At 40.2% G+C, this 17,611-nt stretch overlaps 1 protein-coding gene across 2 annotated transcripts in view; it reads left to right on the top strand.

The window, feature by feature from the left end:
- Nucleotides 1-17,611, top strand: part of Lrrc9 (leucine rich repeat containing 9) — a 69,819-nt gene that overhangs the window by 10,665 nt on the left and 41,543 nt on the right. The window contains exons 9-16 of one of the 2 annotated variants that reach the window (XM_052186792.1): nt 596-727; nt 3,100-3,276; nt 3,596-3,713; nt 6,157-6,289; nt 8,544-8,666; nt 9,511-9,641; nt 13,271-13,483; nt 17,333-17,452. In XM_052186792.1, the coding sequence (XP_052042752.1) occupies nt 596-727; nt 3,100-3,276; nt 3,596-3,713; nt 6,157-6,289; nt 8,544-8,666; nt 9,511-9,641; nt 13,271-13,483; nt 17,333-17,452 (1,147 nt within the window). The remainder of the gene's footprint in view (nt 1-595; nt 728-3,099; nt 3,277-3,595; nt 3,714-6,156; nt 6,290-8,543; nt 8,667-9,510; nt 9,642-13,270; nt 13,484-17,332; nt 17,453-17,611) is intronic. The other variant, XM_052186793.1, reaches the window with a different exon arrangement.

Raw genomic sequence — 17,611 nt, 5'->3', positions numbered from 1 at the left:
TCCACTCGGCATAGTGTCACATCTCTGCTTCTGTCTGCAAACTACAAGCAATTGAGTGCTCCTTAGTCCAGAAACCCAGCAAGCAGACAAGACCACCAAGACGCACTACAGTCCTCGCTTGTTCACACTGCTCTTCCATTTATGGGGACCCTGGGTAAATGGGTTACTAGGCCCTTGTAATGATCTTAACAGGACTGTAACATGTGGAGGTGGGGGATTACTCCATGACAGGCGACCCTCCCACTCCTTAGCGCTTTAGACGGAAGTACTATTAGTACTGCCATGGTGCTGAGAATGCTTTGCTGTAAGAAGACAAAATGACCTGTGTAGGATTTGGCAGCCTAGATCCAGGAGGGACTTAGCTTTTCACACTCTGATGAGGATAGCAACATCAGTGGGGATTTTCACTGCCAGAAACAGAATGTCTTGTTCTGGGTCTAACTGCTAACACTGACGTTACTCACCCACTGAAAGCAAGAAGCGACTGATCCTCTAATGCATGGCATGTGCTACAGCATATGAATGGACGGCTGTGCTTCAGTGCTGTGAGTGTCGTAGCCAGTGACTCCCTCCATGTGTATTTTGTCTCTGGTAGAATTGAAGCAATTTATCGTACGGAAGTAAAACAGAAGAAGAAGAGCCACGGCCTACTGACCCCGTTTCTGCTGACTGAGCTGGAGACTGTGGGAAACATCCATTTTGAAGAAGGCACTCGAGCTGATGAATGGTGAGTCTGCGCATTAGAGCTCCGAAGGCGGCTGTCCTTACAGTCGACCCCAAGCCTGGCGATCACCTTGCAAAGCGTCTCATTTTCAAAATAGTTTTTATCGCAATATTCATCTGTTGAAAATTTACTGTCATGCATTTTCCACCTTTGTCTCATTGCTTTATCATCATGAGCCAAACCCTGGACACCTCCACGGAGTCACTCAACACCCATTCTTTTTCTTAGCCAGTCAGCAGGAAAAAAAAGTATATGGGAAGTTTGTAAGAATTTTAAGAAAAAGGTTTATGTTCCACTCTTGTCATCTCGATGTTTATACAGTTGCTGGGCGGATATAACTCTGGATTCTGAAAACTGGGTGAAAACCAGAACAGGGCAGAAAGCAACGGCACAACTGGCCACAGCAGGTTGCCACCACAGCCTCCTGACTGTCCTACAGGCCTGTAGTGAAAGGGGAAGCCATCTGGAAGCTAAGCCAGCAGTAGGTGCATGGCCGTTGGTGGTGGGAGAAGGGGCACAGAGCCAGACTTCAGGCTGCCAGGTTCCCTGTATCACAGCCAGCAGGAAACTATCTGGGTAAGATGAGAATGAAGCTCGGTTCAGTCCAATTTTGTTAGCTAGGCTCATTCTAACTCCCGGAGTCTGACACCAGGTCGCTTATTGTCAGCATCTTTAAACAGAATAGTTTGTTACTATTCCTCGTGTAATATAATCTCAGATCCACAAGGAGGCACAATTATACCAAAACCTACTTCAAAGTGTATGTCATTTCTTGTAAGAAAGTGAGTTCTAGAGAGAGGCTGCATGTATTAGACTAAGGACCTAGGGAAGGATCTGCCGTGGTCTGGGTCACACATATGGCATAGAGGTCACTTGGGCTGTTAGTCACCTCCTGAACTGATAAAGCCTTAGATGGTAAATCAGGTGCTCTAAGCTAGGAATTCAAATATTGGGCTCAGAAATCACCCATCAGGAGCTTCCTTCTGTGGCTGTAGCCCTCACACCCATTAAAATGGTTATGGGGTAGATGTATCTTATAAAGGATCATTCACTTTCTTGTTATATAGTTTCTCTTTTGGTCTTAATCTCCATTCTGTGCAATTTTAAGACAAGGTTGTAATTTTATGAGAACGGCCAGATGAGGGCGACAGAGAGCTGGCCAGCCCTGGAAAGGATCCTTGGTCTAGAGTTTCTCAAAGCTGCCTCATCCTCCCTGATTCTCAAATGGCTTTCCTTCCTGGAAGATCTCTGAGGCTTCGAGCAGATGCCCTCTGCCCTCCTCACCCAAGGCTCCTCTGCTAAGTCTTTATTCTTTAGAATTTGTTATATTTATGGCTTTACCTATTATTGAATATCTACTCCCTTCCGAATATAAGCCTTAGGAGAGAGAGGGTAGACACTGTCATTCTCACTCTGTGCCCTGATTTGGGAAGTTCTTGGGATAGGCCCAGAGACAATGATAATCCCAGAGAGGACAGGACCAGTGTTATGACCCAGGGTCTGATTCAGCATGTGTTTGAGATGTGGTACAGGCGTGCTGGAGGGTGAAAAGGAGTGGAGACAGTCACTCCTGCCGTTTTGACTACAGGTTGGGGCCAGGTGCTGAGTAATTAGCTTTGAAAGACCCTTTACATATTTACTCGGGTATTTTAGAAGACAGTAGATATTCAAACTGGGTTCTACAGCTACGTTTTGGTAGAAATGATTATTTGTATATGAACACATACATACATACATACATACATACATACACATACGTACGTCCGTACGTACATATGTACATGCCAGATAAAATCACCTAAGGATAGTGGAAACAAGAGAGCCATAATTCTGGTTCCTGGGGAAATGCAAACTTTCCAAGTCTATTGGAGATTGGGAGATAGCTCAGTGACAACGGGCTCGACTGCATGCAGAAGGTCCTTGGTTTCAATCCTTAACACCATTAAAAAAACATAAAATAAATAAAAACATTTAAAGTGAATCATTTATGGAACCCGAAAAAAGAGAGAGAGAGAAAAGAAAAGACGAAGGCGTAGCGTGAAGGGAAGTAGCCAGGAATGTGTGTACACACTGAAGCTGATCAAACAGTCTTGCAAAGGAAGGACAGTTCAGTCAACATCATCCTTATGTAGAGAACTAGATAACAGGTATTTAGAAAAGGGAACATTTTACCGTGTTTCAAATTTTAGCATCTTTTGTTGATCAAATATGGTCATTGGAACAAAAATGCTGTTACTGTGATCTGGTGAAGTATGTTTAGCAAAAATTATCACAGAACAGGACCTTGGGGTTTGATTGCATGTGCTTCGGATGCTTCAGCACGTCGAAGGCACTCTGCTGTCTGCCTTACGAGTGTGTGCTGTGTCCCCACATAGGTTTAACTCCTGCTACGAACTAATTCTCTCACGTTTCTGCACCTGGGACTTCAGAGCGTACGGCATCACGGGGGTGAAAGTCAAGCGAGTCATTAAAGTTAACAACCGGATTCTGAGACTGCGGTTTGAAGAGAAATTCCAAAAGTGTTTGGATCTCGAAGACATACAAGATGCGGAGTAAGAATCAATTCTGTAATGAGGAACTATAGAAAACCTGCCTTTGCTCCATTTTCAGGGGGAGAGAGAATATGAGTATTCCTGATTTAAAAGTTAACCACCCCACTAGTAAGTGTTTTCTGGTCCTGCATCTCCCGTGGCCGAGATGAAGTCATGATTTGTCCATACTGAGTGAGCCTCTTCCTGAGAGTGGGATAGGGGCACTGGAGGTTTTAATGACACTGGAAATAGGAACTCACCATAGTGTACAGTTAACTTATTAACGTTAAGCTTTTGTGACATTGACTCTCGCCCTCTTTCTGCCTCCGTTCTTCCTAAGGAGCTACCGAAAGATGCTGGAGTGCCTTTTCTACGTCTTTGATCCTGAGGTGATAGTAAAGAAAAAGCATCTGCTACAAATACTCGAACGGGGATTTAAAGACAGCGACACAAGCAAGGTAGCACACGCTCTCTTCCAGAACACTGGCGGCTGCTGCTGGTCAGTGGGTCTCCCAGTCCCTGCATCACTGTCCCTCCCAACCCCCAGCCCCGTAAACTTCTGCTCCTGTTTCCCAGGAAACTTAGTGACTGAGAGTCTTAGGCATGAAAAGAACGGCACAGTCAGTCCTCACAGCTCTGTCTGCCTGCCTTGTTTGATTCTTCTTAGAGTCTTTTATTGGTGACCTTGAAATCTCTTTCTTTAATTGGCTCTAAACTCAACATGAACCTCCAACACCCCTGTAAACTATGTGTGGAAATCTCCCTCTCCCTCGCTTTGGCTGTGCTTTCTAGCTGCCAGCCAGAAAGCACTATTTCCTCTTTCTGCCACCATTTCTTTCCTTTCTACTTCTCCGTCTTAGTGAATGCTGTGTCATCGCCAGGTCCCTGAGCTCCACACATCTAGCCTGCTTTCCCGCAGCCTCCTGATGAGGCAGCTGTAGCACAGTGCTAGAGGGTGTCACTTCCAAGCCATGTCACATTGTGAGACACATTCATGAGAGCATGGCTGTGTTTGATGTTACTGTTCCCCAAATGGATCACCTCACCTAGGCCTGCATGGTCTCTTCCTGTATTGACAATGACTTTGAACTCCTGACCCTTACACTTCCTCTTCCCACCAACAATGAAGGAATGTTCCTTTTTCTCCACATCCTTGCCAGCATCTGCTGTCACCTGGAATTTTGGTCCTAGCCATTCTGACTGGTGTGAGGTGGAATTTCAGGGTTGTTTTGATTTGCATTTCCCTGATGACTAAGAATGTTGAACATTTCTTTAGGTGCTTCTTGGCCATTCGAGATTCCTCAGTTGAGAATTCTTTGTTTAGCTCTGTATCCCATTTTTTTTTAAATAGGGTTATTTGGTTCTCTGGAGTCTTAACTCCTTGAGTACCTTGTATATATTGAATATTAGCCCTCTATCAGATGTAGGGTTGGTAAAGATCTTTTCCTAATCTGTTGGTTGCCATTTTGTCCTAATGACAGTGTCCTTATAGAAGCTTTTCAGCTTTGTGAGGTCCCATTACCACCTTCTGCTCATTTCAGTTAGGAAGGCTAACTTCTTCTATGCAGCTTGAGATGTCTTTCGTTTTTAGTTATTGTTCATAGTTCCTGACTTCTTGCTGTCCCCATGTGCGGTGTCCAGAGACTCTAACAGAGCAAATAGGGATCACCCACTGCAGAGTGGAAAGAGCATTTGCTCAAGTGTAGACGACACAGGAACCAGTTTGCCTGTTTTAAAAAAAAAAAAAGAACTTCTTTGGGTTTCAATTAGTAAATTATTCAATTTAGGAAATAATTTCCTAATTGAATTTCAGAAAAAGCATAATTCTAAATAATATGCTTATTAGTTGAAAACGAATAATCAGTTTAAAACTCTGAGGTTGTGACAAGGGCAGAAAAATCTGAGCTCAGATTGTGACTTTGCCAGTTTCTCCTCCCGTCCTTGGAATCACTTATATAATCGTTCACTGCTCTAGGATCCTTTCTCAGAACAGGGGTTCTGGTTGCTCTTTGTATAACACTGATACAGTGTGGAAGAAGTGAAGTTAGTCACAACAAAACGTAAGATGTCAGTGCACAGTTGGAAATGCTTTGTTTCTGGAAAATAATGTCAGCTGTGCAGCATGCACCCAAAATGAATGGGGCCCTCTACTGATAAATGCCTCACCCCAACACTCCTTCCTTTTGGCGTTTTTCCACAAGTCCTTGTTGAAAGCTATTGAACCCGACAACACAGTGCTGGTGTTGATTATGACTTTGGCTGGTTTTCCCTGCGAAGCAAATTTTGTTCCTTAGCACTTTTGTATAGACCTATTTACATATGAATTTTGAATAGTTAAATGACTTTGCATAATGAAGCTGCTCCCGAAGGTTATCTCTTTGCAGATTACTTTGGCAGACACAGAAAGGTAAAATAATAAACTATCTGCCTCCAAGTAGAAATGCTGTTGTCTTAGTCAGGGTTTCTATTCCTGAACAAACATCATGACCAAGAAGCAAGTTGGGGAGGAAAGGGTTTATTTAGCTTACACTTCCACATTGCTGTTCATCACTAAAGGAAGTCAGGACTGGAACTCAAGCAGGTCAGGAAGCAGGAGCTGATGCAGAGGCCATAGAGGGATGTTTCTTACTGGCTTGCTTCCCCTGGCTTGCTCAACCTGCTCTCTTATAGAACCCAAGAGCACCAGCCCAAAGGTGGTACCACCTACAAGGGGCCCTCACCACTTGATCACTAATTGAGAAAATGCCCCACAGCTGGATCTCATGGAGGCACTTCCCCAACTGAAGCTCCTTTCTCTGTGATAACTCCAGCCTGTGTCAAGTTGACACACAAGACCAGCCAGTACAGCTGTGGCTTTTACATTTTAAAAAGCCCTCAGATGGTTTTTTTCTTCCTTTGCAGCCCCCTCTCCGAAAGGAAGCCGTTACCCTTGTGAACAGCCTCAGTATGTGCGAGTGTCCCCGAATCGAGTTCCTCCAGCAGAAGTACAAGGAGGAGAAGAAAGGCCCATCAGAGAGTGACCTCTACAGACACGGTAACAGACAGTGCTTCTGAAGTTGTGGGGCCCTCAGCACCCCCATCTCTTCTAGATCATTTTCATTCTTGATTTTATCAATCCAAGAGACACTGTCCAAACTGTTGTATGGTGCACTCACCAAAAGAGTAACATGCATCGATCTGCTCAGCTGCACCATCCGCTGAGCTCTGTATCTACTGTCTACCAGCCGCAGGAAGAAGAGAACCTTTGTTCAGATATTTCACCCAACTTGCATATGCTTTTCAGTCTGCCTCTGTCCTTACGTTGCATCATAAGAATAAACTCAGAAGCACGCACTTGCTTCACGAGAAAGAGAAAAGAATTGGCTTGTGTGTGAAATAATCAGATAGAGCAGTCAGGAAGATTGGACGGATTTGTCCTAAGTCACCACAATCTAAGGTGATAAGGAAACCTGGCATGAGTTGTAAAGCACGTGGATTAGACGTTGCTCTGTAGAAGGCAAACGGTGTGGTAATTTATTCAGTTAGTAAATACCATTTTTGCAACTTAAATAGATGGCAGTGTTAAGTACAAGAACCAACCTGTAAAACACCGTGGAAGCGCTTACTTCCAGGCTGCATAAAATGCCAGGCCCTGTGCCTTCTCTTCCCTCCCCTTCCGCTCATCATTAATCAGAATGTACTAATTAACAGTGTACTAATTAGATGCTTAATGTATCTTAAGCGCTGTCTGGTTTTGTGTAAACCAGTTTCCCCTACATAGTGCCTACAAATATCAATAATCACATAATTAAATAAAAAAGTTACAATTACTATAAGTATAAATATGAATGAAGTATCAAGGCATACAATAAAGAGATCAGACAGACAATCAGGCTAGGGATTAAGGGCGCTTATTCTCTTATCTCTCAGTCACCAAACTGCCTGAGCATCAGGTAGGCAGAACTTCGGTTGGTCCTCAGCCAGGAACACCTGCTGTGGCAGGAGGTGTAGCATGGTCCAGAAGGCCTGCCTGGCAGCCTGGCGCCCGGAGCCTTGGGCTAGCAGCACTTATTGGTTCTTTGAGAATAGCATGCCAGGATCCAGACCACAGTTCTGCTGGAATGGTTCATGGTAAGCTGTCGGCTGCGCATGGCTTCATATAGTTAAATATCATCAGAAACACAAGCGGGTTGCTAAACCACGGCCTCTTTACTTGAAAAAAAGCTGATACTTTTCAAATTATTCTATTCCATTTCAGTTATTATATTAGAAAAATCTCATATTTACTATCTACTTAATTCTTCTAAAATGCATTTCTAAAACAGGCTAAGCTGACTCACATTTTATCTTTCATGGAGTGAAAATAAAGAATCAGGACTTGAGAAATGGCGGAGTCTATAAGAGCACTGGCTGCTTTTGCAGAGGACCAGAGTCAGTTCCAGAAACCCACACTGGGTGGTTCATAACCACCTTGTAACTCCAGTTTCAGGAAATCCAACATGCTCTTCTAAACTCCACAGGCACTGCTTTGTGATGTGTACAAACCCACAATCACACACACACACACGCAAATAAAAATAAAATACTGGAAATTCATATATATAATGTATATGTAATGATTAGAGTTTTTCCAACTTTTTTGACTCATAGGAATCTTTAGTATTCATGAGATTACAAAGATCTCAAAAATACATGAGAGAAGAAATGTCTGTCCTTCCGTTCCATAGATTTATATTTAGTACCTGTTAGAACTCAGGTGGAAGAGACAGAAGATGTCTCAGCAGGTACCTGAGTTCAATTCCTGGGGCCTACATGATAAGAGAGAGTACATACACACAGAAATACATACAGAGAGACACACAGACACACAGAGTCTCACACACACTCACATACAGAGACACAAATACAGCAAAGGCATTGCTAAATGATTGTGTTCTTTTCTAGTTTCTTTATAGTTTTATTTGTGTTTCTTTTTTCATCCTATAGCCCAGTGATGTGCAATTCAGTATGTAAACTTGGCCTAAAGCATGTAAGGATCCTGCTTTAGATTCTTGAGCACTGGGATTTATAAGCATGAATCACCATGCCCAGTACTTAAAGTGTGTTCTCTCCAATCACCCTGTCCTTTTTAGGGCCAGTTTATTATCAGATATGTCCTAACTCCTATTTTGAATCAAGTTGTATGCTGTGCACTATATAGTATCAATAACCATGGCCTCTGCCATTACAGAGCATTAAGATTAATAAGCATTACATTGGCAATTTGTTAAGGTCATATTTATTAAAATTATGTCTTTTTTCATATTTAGGCACCATCCTCATTGCGAAGGTTTTTCTCGGCCAGAGTACCCAGGCTCGTGACCAGGAGCCCATCAGTAAAGCCAACTACCCCATGGTTAACTCGGTGTTTGTTCCCCAGAGACATGTGCTAAGTATGTCTGCCAAAAGGAAAGATGTGCCATTCCATCCCTCTCAGTACAAAACATTCCTACTTAATACAACAGTCTACAACTTACAGCATGTTTAATCTCAACCTAACAAGGCCCATACACTTTTCTATGAAAATCTACTTCTGAATAATAGTGATTTTTCTGTTATTCATGTCAATAATATATGTTGAGATTAATTTCAATAATTTAATTATTATTTGTGGTAGGAGTGTGTGTGTCTGTCTGTGTGTGTGGTGTGTGTGTGTGTGTGTGTGTACTCAGCTATACATTCAACTCTCAGTATTTGCACACACACACACATACCACACACCACACCACACACACACACACACACACACACACACCTAGAGATAAAAATAATAGCTAATGCAGTATAAATGAAATGGTGCAAACTGTAGATACATTTATTGTTCCAGGCATAGTGACAAATATACAGTTCTCTACAAACACTTTTCTAATCCACATACTTCTGCCCTGCAGTTTTTGAATCAGTGGTTGCAGAAGTCATGGAGATGGAAGGTTTCTTGTGTGAGTGTGTACGGAACAATTAGTTTTCAAAGAATTAAAAAAGAACCTTTAATAAAGATCTTAGAATGCTACATTTATCAAAACTACATAGCCATTTGGTCCTCAGTAAAATGAAGATTTAAGAGGAAAATGATAAACTACACAAGAGCCTGCTCTGTGGGGAAAGAGCTGGAACGGAGGATTTTATAATATCCGCAGTTTTGTAATTGTAGGAAATTGTTGGTAAGAATTCATTGTCACGTCTTCATCTCCGCTGGAGTTTAAACATTTACTGTATTTTGAGTGTTTGTCTTGCCAGACTTTTTAACTCTGGATTCTATCATAGGACAAAGAACTTGTGATTGTGGCTATCGGCAGTACAAATGGTTTGTCTTTGACCATGACCTCGTTTTGCCAGAGTACATCGTTGAATTTGAGTATACTACAGTGGTAGGCATTTTTTTTTTTTTACAATTTTTAAAAACATGTATTCCTTAGCCTGGAGTTGAATAATTTGAAATCCATTAATGTTAAGCAGAGTTTGTATTATGTGTGCTTCTCAATGCTTTGTGTGCATGTGTGTCCACACACAATTGCTCTTCTATGAAGGACTGAATTTTCAAAACTTGTCATCATGACACCTGAATACTTTTATTATGTGGGCACATTATAGGTTTATTCTGTAGCTGTAGTCTCACTGAGAAACATCTGAAGCCTATGGATGCCTATAGAATAAGCCCAGGAAGCTCCCTCCCCCTAACCTCCCACCCCCTCCTTTTACCAGCGCATCCCCTAAAAGGTTTGCAGGGTTTGCTTTCAGTCCTTTTCTATTGACACACAACACAGTCTTAGCTAGTAGAAGCCAGCTCCACATCTTGCTTTTCACAATACATTGTAACCATAGTTCATTTCATTGCACATAGATGCATCGTTTCTTCTTTGTGAGGCTGTATACTATTCATAAAACTGATTTAATATGTTATCCTGTATGGATAACATTTATATGTATCCATATATATTATTATAGTGAACATTATTATAGATGTGTCTTTTTGTTTGTTTGTTGTTTTTCAAGACAAGGTTTCTCTTTGTAGTTCTGGCTGTCCTGGAACTCACTCTGTAGACCAGACTGGTCTCGAACTCAGAAATCCGCCTGCCTCTGCCTCCCAAGTGCTAGGATTAAAGGTGTGTGCCACCACTGCCTGGCCCTTAGATGTGTCTTTATATGACTCTAGACACTCCTATGCAAGAGATAGCTACAGAGGACATATAAAAGTCCACAGATGCGCACAGTTTAAATTTTAGCATTGCCTCATACCCTTCACAGAGGTTTGGCCATTTTACACTTTTACAGCAGAGTGTGACGTGGAGTTTTTGTCGTTAGTTTTTTTGTTTGGTTTTTTATTTTGTTTTGTTTTGTTTGGATCATTGACAGTTTGGTATACTATCAAACTTTTTCTATTCTCTTAAGCAAAAAAGCAGAATATTTCAAATATGCTTAAAACTCTTCACAGCATTACAAGTCACCTGTTGCATTCATGGGTAACTTCTTTTTTAAAAATATTTATTTATTCATTTTATATGAGTACTCTGTAGCTGTCTTTAAACACACACACCAGAAGAGGGCATCAGATCCCATTAGATGGTTGTTAGTCATCTTGTGGTTGCTGGGATTTGAACTCAGGACCTTTGGAAGAGCAGTCAGTGCTCTTAACCACTGAGCCATCTCTCCAGCCCTCATGGGTAACTTCTACAAAATGGTTGTTTTCAGGCCGATTTTTAAAATTATATATTGTGAATATTAGTACTTTATTTTGTAGTATAAATTTTCTGTTGTCCTTTCATTTTAATTGTAACAAAAGTTTCCATTTAATGTATAATTTATAAACTTTGTTTCTCTCAATCTTTCCCAATGTGGATTTTGAATTTTATATATTTCTTTCAAAAGTCTTATAATAAATATTTTGCTTTTTTTCCTCAGTGCTTATTTAGCTTATGTTAAAACTTTAGGCTTTTCAAGTATATATAGAAATTAGTTTATATTATGTGAATTGAAGATTAATCCATTTGTTTTCTTAAATATGAATGGATACTATCTAATTGTTGTTCTTTTGCTGTGTTTTGAAATATTATCTTACTAGTTAAATTATTTTAACATTTTAAAAATCTATGTATAAATAACTCCCTGTTCTGCTGTATTGATAATGTATTTTAATATATGATAAGAAAAACTCTCTTGCTCCATCTTTTAAAAACTTAAAAAAATTCTTGAACATTTTTGTTCCTTAAAAGTTATAATCAGCTCATCAGTTTCTAGTAGTAACACTTTTTAAATTTTTTCTTGAATATTTTTTTCTCAAACTCTAAAATTAATTTACCAGTTCAGTTTTTAAAATTCCTACTAAGATGTGATTGAAACTGTATGGAATCTCAAGCTTCATTTGGAGTGAATTAATTCTCTCTCTCTCTCTCTCTCTCTCTCTCTCTCTCTCTCTCTCTGTGCGTGTGTGTGTGTGTGTGTGTATGTGTGTGTGTGATATGTGTGTTTAGTTTATGCATGTGAATGTGTGTACATGTGTAGGCCAGCACAGAACATTGTCGGGTGCCTTCTTCTTGTCCATCTTACTGCTCTGAGATAGGATCTCTCTCTGAACTAGAAGCACACTTGCCATTGGGCGAGGCTGCCTAGCTTGAGCTGCTGGGACACCCCTGCCCCAGCCTCTATTGCTAGGTTTGCCCGCACAGGTGGCCATGCTCAGGTGCTCAGCTTGTTACACAGGATTCTAACACAGGTTCGTGTGCGTGTACAACAAGGGCTCTCGCCCACTGAACTATGTCTCTACCCCTGAGTTAAATATTTTGAATCATTTGTCTACTTGTCCAAAAACATGGTGGCCTACTTCATTCATTGAATATGTGTCTATACTCTTTTCCACACTTTGTAATACTGTAGTACTTTGTATTAAATATAATTCTAGGCATATTTTTTTTTTACTGTTCTCATGAGATTCTTCCTGTCAGGTTCACAGCAGCTAGACAAGTAGTAAGCAGAGCAGTCCGTGTCAGAGCAGCCTGGAGGAGGGCGGACTGACGGTTCACTGGCGCCAGCAGACACCGTGCTTGCTGCTTGCTCGCTGCCTCAGAAGCTCCTCAGATCTGATGATTTCGTTTCCTCTTGACTTCTGGGAAGCTTTCTTCTCTTAGTTCCTTTGATTATTTCTTCTTTTCAGTTCTCTGTTGAGTCCTCTGCAATCCACCCTGGAGAAGTGGCTCTGAAATGATAACTAAATGATGTGGACATGACTTTCTCCTTTTTTCTTATAGTCACCTCTTAATTCTTTGCTATGGGATATTTCCTCAGTACTGGCTTCCAGGATGATAACTTAAATCTGCCGTTATAATCATTTGGTTTGTTAGTACTTATTAATTATTTTATTTTAGTGTTTGCTTGTACATTTATTATAGTATTCATTCTATTCTTTTCTATAATGTCTTATTATAGATTGTGTTCTCTGGTTATTTTCTTTTCTTCTAGGGTCAGTTCTGCTTGTTCATGTGGCTCACTCTCACTCACTCTCTCTCACTCACTCTCTTACTTACTCACTCACTCACTCACTCACTCACTCACAGTCCTTGCTGTAATCATGTACTAACCCAGTGCCTACCAGTAGTAGCCTCCTCTTTTATATATTTACTCTAAACATCACATTTCTCTGGATCTGTTCTTAAAAGTTTTCACCTGAATATCTTTTCCCTAAAAGTCACAGTTCTGCTCTTGCATGTCACACATACCAATGCCTTCTGCGCTGTGTCTGATCATTTCTTAACGCTTGTTCTGTTTGATGCCATAAACTATTTTAAATGTATTCTTTGCCAGTTTTAAGAAATCTTTATGGATGAGAATAGGAACATGCATGCCTAGCTCACAATCTTAATCTATATTTATATAATTACTAAAGTGATTTTTATTATTCTAGATATTATTGTATAACTGCAGAACTCAATTGTTTTCTATACAGCCTATTTGGTTTTATGTATGAAATAATAACTGAATTTTCAACCTTTGAAATATTTTTTAGGTCAAAGTTCATTCTTTATTTTCTACATTAAACAATGTTATTCTAGAAGAAGGCAAAAAGTATTCTGAAGGATTAGTATTCTCACAGGATTTGAAATTTGATGATGAAGTTCTGAAGATGGAGCCCAGGATTAAGCCCCGCCCAAAACTCATTAGTTTGGATGAGAAGACAATAATTTCCCTTGCTAAGACTAATATTTACAGCCATATTGTGGTGAGTATTATAAGAAAAAAATGGAAGGGAAGCCTGAATTTGGAATTTAAATCTAGTATGTGGAGTCTAAAGTTATTACACAATGTTGTTAGGAATCATATAATTGGATTGAAAAGTACCCAGTCCTCTTGTTGTATGAAGACTAGGCCAGTGTTCTATAGTAGCAATCAACTGTGAAACACACATGCAGTTTTAAGTTTCCTTAAAGTACTTAAAGTAAATGTTCTTAAATTATTTCTTTGTCACTTTATTTAACCCAAATATGTAAAATATTTCAACATGCAGTCAATATGAGAACTTGTTAAGGAGAAATATTAGTATTAAGTCTTAATTTTGGAGTGTATTTTCTACCAATATCATGTATTAATTCACTCCCATGCGTTGGGAGTTCAGTAGCTCCTTGAAGTGGCTTTTTAATATGCAAGTGGCTTTATTCTAAATGATCAGTAATCTCTCTTTAAATGATTTAGGTAAAAGCAAAAAGTTTGAATCAGTTTCTAGGATTAATCAATGAGTATATGACAGCTTTATCTTTACAGATGTATCAGCAGAATGTGAGTTATCAACTAAAGTGCTATTGTACACTAAAGCAACTCTATGTGAAATAGGACTTTGAGACTTATGAGCACATGTTCAGATGTGCTGCTACCATGATTTCCAGACTACCATTGCCTCTGACCTACTGTACTATCATAGCTTCCTCACCAGGACTTCTGTGCTCTGCGGTAGCAATTCTGAAATTCCAGAAAGAGTGCACTTTGTAGTCTGCTCCAGAAAGTGTAGCACATTTTCAAGGAGCAGAATCTTACTTCTCAAAACCCTAACTTTGGTATCTTGGAGGTGAACTTAGTGGCAGTCAGACTGGTGGTATGATGATCGAGTAGGAGCTGTTGCAGTGAACCAAAGACGAATTAGTTAGTACAAGGCACTGGTGTGGGTAAAGTACTGTGCAGCTGGCATGAGAAATATTTCTAGAACCAAATATATATGGAAAGAAGGAAAGGGGTGTTCAACAAAATATTGACTCTCTTAAGTCACAGACTGAAGGAGAAGATGATCAATTCTATTTCAGATATATTAAATATGATGCATCTGTATGGCCTATCTGTGAATTTTAGAATAGTGTGCACAACCTAGCCTTTCATGGCAGTTTTAGCCAAGTTTGGATATGATTAGAAACTCAGTTGGTTCTCCCTGTGAGGAGCTCAGCTGCATCCACACCAGTGTGTGACTGTGGTTGACAGTAGATAGTGAAATCGTTCCACAACGCTGCTTGTGAGGACTGTAGTCAGCTAGGTGTACTGTTCTCTTGTGCCATTATGTACTTCGTAGCATACCCACAAATACCTCTTTCTTTTTTTATTTCCTATATTCTTTGTTTACATTCCAAATGATTTTCCCTTTCCTGGTTCCCCACTCCCCAAAAGTCCCCTAAGCCTTCTTCCCTCCGCCCTCTGACCTACCCCCTCCTACTTCTCTGTCCTGGTACTCCCCTACAATGCTGCTTCAAGCCTTTCCAGGACCAGGAAACTCTCCTTCCTTCTTCTTGGGAGTCATTTGATATGTGAATCATGTCTTGGGTATTCAGAGCTTCTGAGCTAATATCCACTTATCAGTGACTGCATTCCATGTGTGTTCTTTTGTGACTGGGTTACCTCACTTAGGATGATATTTTCCAGATCCAACCATTTGCCTAAAAATTTCATGAATTCATTGTTTTTAATTGCTGAGTAGTATTCCATTGTGTAAATATACCGCATTTTCTGTATCCATTCCTCCATTGAGAGACATCTGGGTTCTTTCCAGCTTCTGGCTATTATAAATAGGGCTGCTATGAACATAGTGGAGCATGTGTCCTTATTGCATGCCGGGGAATCCTCTGGGTATATGCTCAGGAGTGGTATTGCAGGGTCCTCCAAAAGTGTCATGCCCAGTTTTCTGAGAACTGCCAAACTGATTTCCAGAGTGGTTGTACCAACTTGCATTCCCACCAACAGTGGAGGAGTGTTCCTCTTTCTCCACATCCTTGCCAACACCTGCTGTCTCCTGAGTTTTTAATCTTAGCCATTCTGGCTGGTATAAGGTGGAATCTCAGCGTTGTTTTGATTTGCATTTCCCTAATGACTAGTGATGCTGAACATTTTTTAAGGTGCTTCTCAGCCATTTGAAGTTCTTCAAGTGAAAATTCTTTGTTTAGCTCTGTACCCCATTTTTTTAATAGGGATATTTGGCTCTCTGGTGTCTAACTTCTTGAGTTCTTTGTATATATTGGATATTAGCCCTCTGTTGGATGTAGGGTTGGTGAAGATCCTTTCCCAATTTGTTGGTTGCCATTTTGTCTGCTTGACAGTGTCCTTTGCCTTACAGAAACTTTGTAATTTTATGAGGTCTGATTTGTCAATTCTTGATCTTAGAGCATAAGCTATTGGTGTTCTGTTCAGGAACTTTCCCCCTGTGCCCATGTCCTCAAGAGTCTTCCCCAGTTTTTTGTTTTTGTTTTTTTTTCCCCCGGTTAGTTTCAGTGTGTCTGGTTTTATGTGGAGGTCCTTGATCCACTTGGACTTGATCTTAGTACAAGGAGATAAGAATGGATCAATTTGCATTCTTTGGCATGCTGACCTCCTGTTGAACCAGCACCATTTGTTGAAAAGGCTATCTTTTTTTTTCCATTGGATGGTTTTAGCTCCTTTGTCAAAGATCAAGTGACCATAGGTGTGTGGGTTCATTTCTGGGTCTTCAATCCTATTCAATTGATCTACCTGCCTGTCACTGTACCAATCCCATGCAGTTTTTAACACTATTGCTCTGTAGTACTGCTTGAGGTCCGGGATACTGATTCCCCCAGAAGTTCTTTTACTGTTGAGAATAGTTTTAGCTATCCTGGGTTTTGTTGTTGTTGTTGTTATTCCAGATGAATTTGAGAATTGCTCTTTCTAACTCTATGAAGAACTGAGTTGGGATTTTGATGGGGATTGCATTGAATCTGTAGATTGCTTTTAGCAAGATGGCCATTTTAACTATATTAATTCTGCCAATTCATGAGTATGGAAGATTTTTCCATTTTCTGAGGTCTTCTTCGATTTCCTTCTTCAGAAACCTGAAGTTCTTCTCATACAGATCTTTCACTTGTTTGGTTAGAGTCAATACATTCAGAACGTGAGCTTTGAAGTCAGAAAACCGTGTAGGCATCACGAGCACTTCTAAATACAAAACTGAAATAAAGTTTGTTTTGTGTGTCTGAGGATGAGATGAACAGGGAACGTCCAGGCCAACATGCGATGCAGGCATGCCCTTGGATGCCCACTCATCTTCCTCTTTGACCTTCTGTTCCCCTGATTCAAGACCCTCAGACTTTCTCCCTTGGTCCAGTGGCTCAGCCAAGGGGCACACTTAAACCTCTTTCCTGTGTCTTTTTCTGCCTAATATCTGAAATCGTGAGAGCCTCTGCTGCTTACTGGCTAACAAGAAAAGATCTCCCTAACAAATAAATACCCTAACCAATATATTTATTCACCCAAGAAGAATTTCTTGTTAATTATAACAAACTTAGATCAAATAGGAAGTCATGTTGATCACATATCAGGCCCAGCTGTGTTGCTACAACTATTATTAACTTTCAACATCACATAGCATATTTACTTACTATATTAGCATTCTTTGAATGTTATTCATAACAATCATGTTCTCATTTTTTGCATTATTAGAGATGATTTAATTATTCCCTTGATCTTAGGCAAAAGGCTAAGAAGCATTGATAATTATTCTACATATATTAGCTATTAACATCTAGACTGCATCACAGAAAGCAATGTATTTTGTTTTTCAATTCACATTTATTTTTGCTTTCAGAATCTGAATCTACATGGGAATAGCTTGAGCAAACTGAGAGATCTTTCCAAGTTAACTGGGCTTCGAAAGCTAAACATTAGCTTTAACGAATTTACTTGCTTAGATGATGTGTACCACTTGGTAAGAGTTGCTCTTTTGAAACATAAATGCCAAGTCAAACGCATAGAAGCAGAATGGCAGCCTGGGCCTTGAGGGAGAGGAAATGTTGGTCACAGGAAAGAAATGTCCAGTTGTGAGATGAGCATGTTCTGGGGATCTAATTCACAGCACAGTGGTCAC

The sequence above is a fragment of the Apodemus sylvaticus genome, chromosome 6, assembly GCF_947179515.1.
Source record: "Apodemus sylvaticus chromosome 6, mApoSyl1.1, whole genome shotgun sequence".
Taxonomy (NCBI): Eukaryota; Metazoa; Chordata; class Mammalia; order Rodentia; family Muridae; genus Apodemus; species Apodemus sylvaticus.
The sequence above is the reverse complement of the archived record's forward strand: the minus strand, read 5'-3'. Positions and strand labels throughout refer to the sequence as shown.